This window comes from Colius striatus, chromosome 3 (assembly GCF_028858725.1).
Source record: "Colius striatus isolate bColStr4 chromosome 3, bColStr4.1.hap1, whole genome shotgun sequence".
In the NCBI taxonomy this organism is placed as follows: Eukaryota; Metazoa; Chordata; class Aves; order Coliiformes; family Coliidae; genus Colius; species Colius striatus.
In genome coordinates this window covers 27,672,429-27,685,656 of record NC_084761.1, presented here as the reverse complement: position 1 = coordinate 27,685,656, position 13,228 = coordinate 27,672,429, and the positions used below count along the sequence as shown (strand labels likewise).

General features: G+C 36.6%; 1 protein-coding gene across 4 annotated transcripts in view; it reads right to left on the bottom strand.

Annotated features, from left to right (window-relative positions):
* Window positions 1-13,228, bottom strand: part of INTU (inturned planar cell polarity protein) — a 56,712-nt gene that overhangs the window by 36,399 nt on the left and 7,085 nt on the right. For all 4 annotated transcript variants that reach the window (XR_009818424.1, XM_061992545.1, XM_061992544.1 and 1 more), the window contains exons 2-3: window positions 9,309-9,895; window positions 55-140 (exon numbers count right to left, since the gene is read on the bottom strand). Coding sequence is in view for 3 of the 4 variants with exons in the window: in XM_061992545.1 (XP_061848529.1) it covers window positions 55-140; window positions 9,309-9,895 (673 nt within the window). In the remaining variant the exon portion in view is untranslated. The remainder of the gene's footprint in view (window positions 1-54; window positions 141-9,308; window positions 9,896-13,228) is intronic.

Genomic DNA, 13,228 nt, shown 5'->3' with positions numbered 1-13,228 from the left:
AAACAATATTAATTTTTTCAAAGGACATTTGGAATAAATGTTCAACTACTGTACCTGCATCGGACCTGGAATACAAGACAAAACCCTTTCTATGTTTTCAGAATTCACATCAACATCATTTACAGCAACTAGAGCATCTCCTGGAGATAAAAAACAGACAAAAGCAAAAGAAAGTTAGATGGTATTACACCAAAATGCAAAGGCCAACAGTGTTTTGTTTTAAAAATTAGTACAATATTCTAACAATGGTAAATGGCTTTTTGTTACATGTCAGTAGATGCCTTCTACATGCAAAATTTATTATGTTTGGAAATAGTCGTCTGTGACCTTAAAGCTCTTAAGACCTTACTGCCAAGCTTGTTTCATTTTGGAAAATAACTATCAAAGCCTCTCCCTTCCATCCAAGCTTGTATCATTCTTGATACTTAATTAGAAAACCCAGCAACTTCACCAATTTACTTATAGCCAAGGATTACCTTTGTTTCCCTTCAAACTACTTCTGTTCATTTGCCAGTCCTCTCCACCATGCATAACGACATCTATTGTTTTCTAAATCTGACTTTCTTCCTATTACTGGAAGTGGGGAGGAAAAAACCCCAGGATCCCAAAGAAAAAGTTTCTAACTGCAAATGGAAAAGTCATGCTGCATGCTGTGAGTTCTCTTAATGGACTGCTGGACAGAGAAGGCCTCCCTTCCTTTTGCTTCCCTCTCCTAACCCTGACAAGGCTGTAACTCAAGCTTATCACTTGCACTGTTTTGTTTTGTGCTCCAGGCTAGCCAGGCTGTACAAGGGCAACTCAGAATCAGACACAGCAAACACCGACTTGTCCAAAAAGCTGTTAAGATGGCAGGAATTCTGGAACTGGTATAGTAAAGTTATGTGGATATAATGTAAATCCAAAGATGGCTCTATCGTCTGTTCAGTTTGTTTTGTTATTGTTATCTACATTTATATCTCATTACATTTAAGTGAGCCTTACTGAAAAAGACGAAATAAACCAGCACGTCCCATGTCCTCCCAGCTAGTACCAACATACTTGTACAATTAAGGGAATTATATGAATTCCCAAACATGCAGGCTAGAAACCGCAATCATGACACCTGTCCTTTTCTCCTGCGTCAGGACACGTGAATAGACAGAGTGAGTGTTACAGCAGTACTCAACTACACCTGCATCAGAGAAATCCTGAGCCAGGCAGTAGCTGCAAAGCTTACTGCTCTTGCAGGCAGTGTGAAGACATTAAGAAAAGGATATGGATTCACAGCAAATGTGTTAGTATCTATATTTTAAGCCTTGACTTGGCAACAAAAATGTGCTCAGGTGCAGAAATACAGCACTGAACAAGTGTAAGGCTTAGCACGTATTTAAATTTTTCTAGGGAGAAGCTTGCTCAGCTCAAGCTAATACGGTGATGATAACAAAATGCGTACCAAGACAAAGCAGAACCTGTGTCTCTAAGGTTGCTCCATATCCTGAGAATCTAGTAAAGACAACAGAATCTGAAAGATTAGAAGAACTCTAACAGTTCACCATTACCTCTGTCTTCTGCTTCTGTTAAATTCCATCAAATACAACTGGAATTCTTCCTAGGTCAATTGCTTAAAATCAGTGCATAACACAATTAAGGTCAATGAAAGAAAGAACATTCTTCTTAACTAACCATCAGAAAGGAAATACAGATTCCCTCAAAATGCAAGCAATATTCCTCTTCCATATCCTAGGCATCAAATAGCTGCTTACTGTTATTTTACATCAAAAGAAAATTCATTCCTACAATTCCCTACAGCAAAACCAAGAAAAAGTTAAAAGTTTTATTATACACCTCAAAATGTTCTAATTCCTTGGAATTCATTACATTGCTTTTTTCTATTTCAAGTAATAGTTGTTCTCTCCCCAATGTCTGTGTTTCGTGATGTGCAGCGCAGTGGAATTTCAGCCTGTTGAACATCCAACACAGTAATAATTCAAAGACAGGAAAGTTGAAAGTTAAATAGCATTTAAATGTAACTTAGTAAATCCATGTCAGAGCACTGGAGCTTAAAAATTAGTTATCAAAGGCAGAACTTTCAGGCTACTTTAATATAACAGGAAAGTATAAAAAGAATTACTATATTCTTTGTTGAAGATAAAGGTCATCATTCACAAATGCAGGAGAAAGCAGAAATTGCTCTTGTTTAAACAGTGTGCCAGATGATTACAAAAGTTGTTTGTGTTCCATTTGTTTAACCTGAGACATTACAAATTCTGTTGTAAAGACAACAGCTGACTCAACCCACAAATAAGCTGCATGCATTTTCTGAAGATGTATGCACCTTAGCACTTCAGGGAGTATTTTTGAACCACTTCTCTCAGTGTGGAATATACAAAGACACTTTGCAAGGATAAGATCCATCTTTTTACATGTTAGATACTCAAAGTGTTTTATTTATTCAATGCCTGATGTACATATGTAAAACTTTCATTCCAGCAGTAAATATTTACTCCATTCAACTTGTAAAAATGTAATCAAGTACCATAAATGGAACAGTGTTCCAGAAGTCAAAGCCAAAGCAGTCCTGAAAGGCTGTCTGCATTTTGCCACAAAATGCTGCATCACTGTTAAAGAACTGCTGATGTAGAACTGAGAAAAACTACATTCCTCAGTATGGACTTGCCAGGGGTGAGTGGGAGTGTATTTGCATTTTTTTCCTTCTTTTCTTTTTGCCAAACACAACAGCATTCAAAGAACAGATACTATGAAGTAACAGAATGAAAGACATCACTGTCATGACAGGAAGTAGCTAAAATTATAAACACATAATATATTCAATAGAACATGACCACAACATCTACTTTGTGTGATAATTAGTGCCAGTGAAAGAGTTTATATATGCAAGTGTGCCTTTGTTAAAGAGTTGAGCATTTACATTTTCTTTGAGAATTGCTTCCTCCACTCCCCTTCAGCAGTGTCAAAAACTTACAGACTTCAGTCTTTAGACATTAAATTCAGCAACAAATACAGCATAAATGTATAAAGTTTAATCTCATTCACTTAATGCTTAATCGAGGTTAAATGAAATAAAAGTGTAAATGATGTTTGCAATTGTTGATGTAACTTGATGGTTTGCAGACTTAAGTCAAATTTTCCCTGACTAAAACATTGCTGAATTCATATGTAGAGAGACATTTCACTTGCAGAGAGAAAAAAGCTGTACAGATGGTACTACATTTCTCAAGCACTCTTATGGTCTATGAAGTGGCTGAAAGCCCCCTACAACTGACTCTTCTTTAAGTACAGAGATCAAAGTGAATGTCTTCCTTTTTGCTGTAGTAGACAGATATGCTTACATAGACAAGCAGCAGACGTGCATGAAATATTGTTTTCAAATCTGACATAAAATCATGTATAATTTTCCCTTTTTTCTTTTAGCTTTTTCAACAATACATTTATATATAAAATTTTTTACTGTCTAATACTATGTATACTAGAGCTTGACCTGCTCTTATTGGCTTGCATTTCTACCAGCCAGTAAGATCACTGTTGTCTGTCATACAGTCACTAGCACGACTAGGTGGAGAACATTAGAATAAAGGCGCAGTTCCATTTTAAAACACACAGTAACTGCAATAGAGGAAATTAATTTTCTTCAAGCAGCTCCAGGATATCAGACCTTGAGCCAATAAATTTATTTTTAGAAAAATACATGTTTTTGTCTTTAAGGAATAAAGGAAGCTTTTTTTTTTTTTAAAAAAAACCCATTAAAAAAAAAAATCAAGCTATGGAGTTCTACCAGTTATTAAACAAGGATTCTTAGTTTACAATGAACAATGTCTGTTCTCTACACAATGCTAAGCAGAATGGAATTTTACTCCAGTGATGGAACAAAGAGAGATGTGAGGCAGGAATTCTTCCCAATTTTCTTTGTTCTTTCTGCTTTCTCATTAGAACAGATTTCTCACAACCAGTCAGTTGTAGCTACAAACTGTATACTGATCTCAAACACCTAGTTTGCACATGGCTGATGAAAAGGTTCCTGCTTTTTTAAAGACAAAGTTTAGAAACATCTTTGGGACTGCTGGCATCCCAAAAATGTCTATTTTGGAACTGCCTATCACTCTGCCACAGGAGGCACAGGACTATTACCTTTATTAAGTATCCATTCCCTGGAGATAAGCCTGCAAGCACCATTTCTAAAAGGAAATCTTTGCATTAAGCCTGGGACACTGACTCGAATATCTCTTCCATACTTATGTAGGAAATGAACATTTTGGGCAGAATTAAAATCAGAACAATGTTGTTCACATGGGAGAGGTCTAAGGACATTTTCTTTCATGAAATTGTTATACTTAGTTTCCTCTGCTCTTGGCAATGACTTGGTTGAAGTACTTCTAAATCTTCATGTACTCCTCTCCAAAAAAGGCAAAGTATGGTACACATTCTACTAAAGAAAACCAGATCAATTACTTGCTTTCTATGTTAGCAGGCTGCTCTTACCCAAACTGTTTTTCTTCATGAGGAGATTAAAAGAACATAAACGATGTCCTAAACTCCACAGTGAGAACATAGTAAAGTTTACGCAAGCTCTGTATTTCTCTCTTGCACGCTCAACATCTCCACTTTGGAGAGTTTTTTCAGCAAGTGCACCATATATGGTAATTCCTCATGAAAATTTCAAACTCTCCCAGTATTTTGGTCCTTTCAAGGACATATTTCTGACAGGACTCTTAGTTCTGTGTCTGCAAATGACAAAGACAGCATTTACTTTGATTGCTGCAAGATGGCTGCTTAATTTTTTAAGTGGATTACTGTTTTAAACCACTAGTCTTTACTATAGAAATCTAACTTGGCTTTCTTGCAGCAATGACGTTGTTTACCGAATTTCTTAAGCCCAATAGTAATATCTGTATTTTTACTATTAAAATTTGCAAAGATTACTTGTTAAACATTTGTGTCTTCAGGGAAAGCACAGAAACAACCCTACCACAAAACATCAAGAGAATTACTGGATTAAAAATCTGTAGAAAACCAATTGTCAGTAAATGGGTTTGGAATCTGGACTGCTTGCAATAGCAGTCTGCATCTTCCGCGTACTTGTTCAAAATTGGATTATTCTGGCCCATCTTAACTATCATCCAAGATTAAACCTTGTTCCTGGGTAGCTTTGGACAAGTTTTGACAATTGCACCTACTTATCAGGTAAGAGAAAACATGCAAACTGTTAAAGCATTCGGTGCTAAGAGGAATAAGATCAGAAGATACTTTCAAAGAGGGTAACAATAGTATGCTCCACAAGTGAAAGGAGCTTTCCTGTATTTTCAGTGTCATTTGCATTACTTTTCCATTTACAGTATAGTAAAGGTGATGATCACCAGTATTTATAAGAAGTATCCCCTGTTGTGAATTGGATATGTTTCATTGTGAAGAGGAGATTTAATATAAATAAATAATTAAAATGGCATTTTTTTTATCACAACCCTTATTTGTCTGGATCTAAAAGGGAATATTTAGTGGATCCTTTTGTCTTTGAAGACATGCTGAAAGATGACACTAGAAACTTTTATACAGCAGATCAAGCTTTGTATTTTGTTAATGATGAACTCAAGCAAGAAAAGTTTTGCCAAAAATACAAAAGACGCTTTAAAAACATGAGGAAAATGCAACTGTATTTCATCTTAACTAAAATGAAAGTGACAACAAGAATTTAAAAGTCAATGAAGGCTTTTTTGTTTTGAAAATTTAAGATGGCTGCTGAACTGCTAAATATAGAAAAAAGATAAATGAACTGATAAACAACACATGGATAGTGTGTCATCTTTTTAGAGCTACAAAGCAGCAGGGTTTTTTAGCTTGCAAAACTGTTGTGTTTATTTTCATATGGTCAGTGCCTGCATTCTACTTGGTTAATAACATACAGCAACAAGACTTATGACTTCCATATGCAATCTTAAAAATAAATTAAAGTGTAGTACAAAAAAAACTGGAGTGTAGTACACAAATAATAAACAGATGTTTTAAGTGTTCAAAGCTGTAAGAGACACACATTTTAGAATCAACTCAATAAGCTACCTGAGGAAAGCGATTATTTAGAAGGGAAAAAAAAAAAGCAGTTATTTCTACTAAAAAAATGTCAAAATAATAACCACTTAGCAACTGGTTTTTTTTGACTGAAAAAAAATGAAGCGACTTTAGTGTCCCTTATGATTTGAACCTGGCAGTTAAGTGGCTACTATACTTATCACTGACAATTTGCCCATGAAAATACAACATAATCAGTTACTTGGTTATTATTTAATATCACAACCTCAAGTCTTGGGAAAAATAATCTAGAGATCTCAAATTGTAAATAAGATGGGAGACTTTGAACATATCAGGCATAACCAGCAGGATTTTGGTAGCGGGGTGCTGAAGGTATGACCCGCATGGCAGGAAGTCATGAGCTGCATGTGCTGCTCATAGCCAGTTCTGAAGCTGATGTATGCAGCGTGTATCAAAATATCACAAAGCGATGGCACCTCTGGCCAAACATATTTAAGAAAGAGCAGCGGTCACGAGGAGAAGAATTGCAGCTCATGGAGGGGGCTCATCCCTGAATGGTTGTGGTCTGCAGAGGAGTCATGCTGCAGCAGAGGAAAAGGAGCAAGGAGTGGCATCAGAAGGAAAACATCACACACCAATTCCACCCTCTTGTGCCACTCATTACCTCACCAAAGGGGCTAGGACACTGTGTTAACATGCAGTGAAAACAAGGGTACCTGAGACTGCAGAAGGGAAGAAGAGAGGTGTTTGGTGGAAGCTGAGCCTGGAGAAGGCAGGGAAAAAGGCATTTTCTTCATTGGTTGGGGTCTTGTTTTGTTTTCATCTCAGTACCTGAAACAGTGATCTGAAGTTTTATATTAACTGGCAAGAAATTAAATTCAATAACAACTGTCCAAGTCAAGATCGTTTGTTGGCAATGTGCGTTGCAAAGTGGTCACCAGGAAGACCACAGTATATCACTTCAAGGTACCTATCTTAAAGGAAAATATACTTAAAATTTGCTTCACAAAAGACTACTGCAAAATGGTCTACTAAAATATAAAAAGCAAAAGAAGAACTGGTTAATATCTATGCATATGCAGGTCAGTGAAGATGAACAAAGTTAAAATTCAACCAGCCAGCAGGCATGATGCTACACTGATGAAACATTCCTTGTTTGTGACAGTTCAAGAAGCTGCTAACTTTTGTGCATGTGTTTCAATTTTAGACTGACCATAGAAAAACACTGTTACCACAATTCACAATAGGATTCCTAAATCTTACTTTTAACAACAACAAAAAAGCAAAGTTCTACTGTATTCTTCTTGAACTTTCTGTCCAACTTCAGATTCTGTGAGTATCTGAAACTACTGAACTACAGTTGCTTTTAAAGCAGGCTTTGGGTGTATACCATAGCTATGCCATCCTCTGATATGCAACACAGAAGCACTAAACCCTCTCTTCTGACCAGATTTTTTTTCCTCTATATTCTTTATGCAGACAGTGCTGAAACCTGAGCATCTAATTTATACAAAGCATCCCTATTTCTAGACACCACGTAAAAATTCCAGAGTACTCAGTGTTCACTATAGATATATAATTTGAAAAATATTTTTATATGAAAATTATACATCTTATACTGTTGGCACAGAATACAGCTCATTTTCCCAGTTAAGAGCTGAGTAACTATATTATGCTTAAAAGTATTTGTTTCCAATGTGCAAAAACAAGGCAATATTGGTTGGCAATAGCCTGAGATATATTAAACTGCTAGACTGTTTGATGTTCTTCTCTTTGAAACAAAACAAAAAACTCGGGTTTTTTCCTCACTAACTCCAGGAAGCTTTAAGTGCTACAGATGAAGTACCAGCTAAAAAAATGTTACCTTTATCTCCTGGATCTGCTATTTGTCTCCTCTACTCCGACTTTACACCTGCTCTTACACACATGCAGTTATTTATGAATTTCCACCCCCAAATTACTTTACAGGTTATAAATACCTGCTCTTACACTAGTTAAACACCATTAAGCAGATCAAGCTGAAACTCCCTCCCTCCTGGTCCTCAGTCTGCATCCCCAACTTCTTGACTAATCAGTTCTTTCTGGTACAATTTGAAAGCTATCCAGTTTTCTCTCTGGAGTGTTCTTTAGCATCCCTACCAAAAACATGTGCTAGAAGAATCAGCTAGTCAAAGCACGATTTGCCTTTCTGCACACACAGCATTGGAATTTCAGAAGCTGTCATGCTGACTTTGTGGGATTTGTGCTACTATAGTATTAAGATTTTCTAAGCAACATCACATCTTTGCTCTCTCCCTATGAGCGATCAACTTAGACGGTAATTAAACAACTTTGTACTCTAAATAGATGCAGTGTCTCACATTTACTGTCTCTGAAGTTGAGGTCCTGTGAGTACCAAGTCCTTTAATGGCTCCTTGATGCTGCAAGTATGAGTATTTCTGCTCCTCCACTACCAGCCACAGAAGTTAATTCTCCTCTGTTATTCATGCTCGGGCATTTGTCAGACCTTTCATGACCCAAATTTAACTTAATACAGCAGCAAAAACTAGACAGGGAATTTTTCTTCTGCATTAGTGCTCTGCCAGGTTATTTAGTTGCATCAGCTCATGGAAGTGTCTGAGCCAAACCAACACAAAGGAGAGCTGCTCTACTGGTGCACTGCCTCCTCAAACTACATCCCACTATGAATTTGGAGGCCGTCTGATCAGAACTGCTGAGGAAGCAGCTGCTATACTTGCCAAACAGAAGAATATCCAAACAAAGCTGTATAGAAAGTCTGTAACATATGAACACATCTTACTCAGTACTTTTCCTCATTTTTACATACAAAATCCATTTGAAGTGTATCCAGTGAAGCTTTTTAACTAAAAGGGGTGATGTGGAAAACAATGAAAACAAAATATCTGGCAGACTATAGCTTTTGCCCACTTAGTAGATAAGTCCCACTTCTCTACTGAGCAAAGTCTATGTTAAATTAAAGGAGGTAGTGGTGGGGTATTTGTTACTCCAAGTTCAAGCTGCTCACTCCCTATATGCTTAAAGGATAGTCATCTATTTATTATATGAACATCTTCTAGTTTATGTAACATGAACTAATATAGTAAAACTGAACAGATAGCAAAACATCACATGCAGTGACATTTATTTAAAATAGTGCCTCAAGAACTGACAAAAAGTTCTACGTATTTGCTTATGTCTTAGGAATATTTAGGTCAGCTACCTCTAAACAAAATTTTAAAACATCATCATTTCAAAGAAAGACTGTGTAAGTTAACTGTTCAATCACTTACCAATCAAGATTTGGCCTGTTTTCATTGCAGAACTACCTGGCACCAGACTATGTACTATAAGCTTCTCTTCACTGATTCCTCTGGTGACCTTATCCTTCCTGCTGTGTTTTTCCATTCTTCTGCTGCTCCATGAAGACTGATGGACGATCCCTACTAAGGCTTCCAGCAGTCTATGCTGCTCATCTTCTCCAGCACTGTACAGTTTTCTGGGATTTACATAAGCATACACATCTTTGTACTTCTGCTGAACAGTGACACCCGTTTTCTGCGTGGATTGGTGTTTCAATATGGAAGTAGGACCAGTAGAGTGCACATTACAGTTTCCACTGCCTTTCTTACCAGAATACTTTGGTAAAAGATTCTTCTTTTTTAACATTTTGGTCAATTTCTTCAGTTCATACTTTCTTTCTTTTCGTGATCCCTCTTGAATAACTTCAGCTTCATTTTCACGAAACCTGACGTGATTCACTGCTGGCATTTCTGGACAGCTCTTCTGAAGCAGAGCTTCTTCTTCACTTTCACTCAGTTCTAAATAAAATAACTCCCCGTTTCTCTGCACACCATCCAACCATTCAGGCTCTAGTTCACTGGGAAACAAAGAAGAATGATCAGTGACAGTTCTGATAAAGAAGACTGCTATGCAAGTGACATCTGATTACTTCAAGTAGGGAAGCGATAGAGAACCTATGGAAAAAACAAGTTGTTTTGGGGTTTTTTTTAAGTTTAAAAAAAAGTTGCCTCCTGAATATTGAAAGCTCAACTGCTTTAAGTTTGCCATATGGTAAGAGCTTTTCTCGGACAAATCATGGATATGGCAAAGAAAGACATTCCTCACAAGTGGAAAGAGTTTCTTTAAATACCTTACAGGAAAACAGCCATTGCAAAAAGCAGAACTCTCTTTTCTGAAAACAAAACAAAAGGCCAGCTCAAAACATTACTTTCACATACAAGTTTTAATTAGTTATTACATTCATTGGCATGACGGGGCTTTCTCTGAGAGAAATGCCATCCTATTTGCTCCATCCAATTACTTTTTCCTTTATGCATTTGTAAGAAGGACTGTACTCCGAGCTATTTGGAAAGACAAGATTAATATCTTTAAATCACCTCAATATAACCAAAAAGCCCAAGATGAAAACTAGGTAATACTTTTAAAGACAAGTTCAAATAGCATACTCAAGCTCACATGCAAAAATGCACACTAAAAAAGTAAAGTGGCAGCAGCGCTACAGAAAAAGTTCTAGCAGCTGGAGTGGATCACTAAGTCACTAGAATCAAGCTGCTGCAAAGAAAGGGCAAGGCAACTACATGATCTACTAACAAGAGTACCATCTGCACAGCACGAAACATTTTTTGTCCTAATTTGGCAATGACTATGTGTCAACCATGTCCAGTTTTGGCTAGTACATCTTAAGAGAGATGTAAGAACTGGAGCAAGCCCAGAACACAGAGACAATAGTAAGTAGTTTATAAACATGTTTTAAAGGGAAAGAGATTGAAGGAAATCATACTCTTTTGGCTGAGAGTAAAACTAACAAAAAATGATAGCTGAGAGGCAACAGACCAAACGGGCCACTTCTCACCACAAGATGAAGCACAGAGTATTACTACAGAAGGATGAGGATCAATAATGGTCAAAGTCAGAGTACTTAGTGGGTTTATTTATCGAAGTATTTAAGATAAATATTAAGTGAGCTTTTTGATCAGGTTATTAGTGGCCAATGCACGGAACAGCTGGGATATTCTCTATGAAAAAAAAATCAGGGTCAGATGATTCTACCTGACTACATGAAAAACACATCTCCCTTTCTATGAATCTGAGACCACACTGATAAAAATCAAGTAAGGAAAAACTAGAGACTTATATCCTAATTAATATCATTAATTTTTTAAGGTTAACATATATTAATACATCTTATGCTAAAACTACCTAACCTTACTGAATAAAGGATGACAATTTTCTTTAAATCTGGTATTACAGAATTCAAATAGAGTATTAATTTGCATACACAGATAAATGATCAAGCTTCAAGTTTAGCTGGACAGAGAACATTGTATAATGTATAAAAGGCACTGCACCACAGCCCCTTTAAATGCTCAAAGGGTGAATCTGGAGGGACTAATAATATAGGCATTACTTCTGGGAAGCCCAGTAACTTCAAGAAGACTATGAATGTTGCAGGCAGGAAGAAAGATCAGCAACTTCCCCTTCATTTGTTAATTGTTTTTTCTCGAGTTGATAGTTTTAAAAGATCCACAACTTGTGAGAATTTCTTTTTTCCTGATGGTCGCAGGTAAAGTCTTAAAGCCTCTGCAAAGTCTTCCTAAAGAAAGTATCAGAATGATACAACAGCTAAAGGCTGTTACGGCCAGGCAATTATCTGATCAAGCATCTCTCACAAAGTGGTAGGTAAGAAATAACATCAGAGGTTTTTTGTTAGTTTTTGTTTGTTTTTTTTCAAGTACTCCTGCATTCCGATAGATGTAAGCAAAATAGGGAAAAAATGAAATTGGGAAAGGAAACATTAGAAATTGACAACATAAAATTTGGGAATAATATTTGGGTTAGCAGAAACTCCTGTGCTGTATGATAGACTTTTTATCCCTCTTTAAAAGGGACTGTGATCTTTGCAAAAGCTCCTTCTTGTTTGAGGCAGATCAAAAATTCAATTTGACTGTAAGTTCATACACTCATGTTTTCCAGCTTCATTGTCTATTTTTATTAGAACCTGGTATAGAGACCAAAGGAAAAAAAATCAAAACACAAACACATGTGTGTATAGGTTTACACTGGGTAACAGAAACAGAAGCTCTCCAGCAAGAAAGCTTGTAAAAAAGGAGCACATATGGAAAAGTCACTCTATGCAAATAAACTGATGAACTTTCGAAGAGTCAGAAGTATGAACTGCTCTCCTTGAAGGTATTTTTTCATGAGTGTACTTTAAAGGAACTATCACTTTCTGAATATAGATCCATACGGACATCTAAATAAGCAAAGTCTGAAACAAGACATCTGCACCCAGGATGACAGGTTTTTTCCCTAAAGCTATAGTTTTGTAACTGATTTAAACCAACCAACCAAAAAAAACCAAACCCACCAAAAAAACCCCAAAACAAAAACCAAACGAACCCAAAAACCACAACTCATTTCCATCTATTTTCTTTTATGTCCAAACAAGCACTTACACAATACCTTGAGCTTCTATATATGCCTTGAAGCTTCCATCAAGGGATCTAAAAATATGGATAACCCACTCCAAGAACAGTTTCACTGATCCCACACAGATATTTCTTCTTTGGGGTAAAAGTCTGAAAAACTGTGCCAGTTGAAATTGTCCACATATGGAAAAAACCCATATACTAGAAACAAAGGATCCAAGTTCTGACGCGACTGTTCTCACCCAAGAAAACTCAGCAATAATAAAGTTAACATCTGTCAGCCTCATTTTAAAGCAATTAAAGGAAATAACAAATCAAGAGTTAACTGTTTTACTACACTGTATGATTAAATTCCACTCAGATGATACTTTACAGAAGTTAAGCTCATCATCTTTAGTTTTCTCCACCTTTGCCTAGCAATGATAATTATAGCTTCAGCTGCCATGCTTTTCATAGCTATCGCTCCTTAGATGCAGCACAATCAGTGAAAGCGACAGTAAGTGTTAAACTCTGTCAAAATGGACAGAACTACAGGGAAAAACCCCCAAAACAAGACGACTACTTTGACAATGGCATATATAAGCAGTCGCTTCTCAGCTCTCTCTGAAAATAGGCCTTGTGCAAAGTTACAGGTCTCTAGCAAAGCAGCCCTCCTATTGCACATATTTCTGCCCTCACACAAGTGTTCCTTGGGCTATCTTGGGTTTGTCACATCATCTGTAGCATTAAGCAACATAGTTTCAACAGTCAGAAGTTATTCT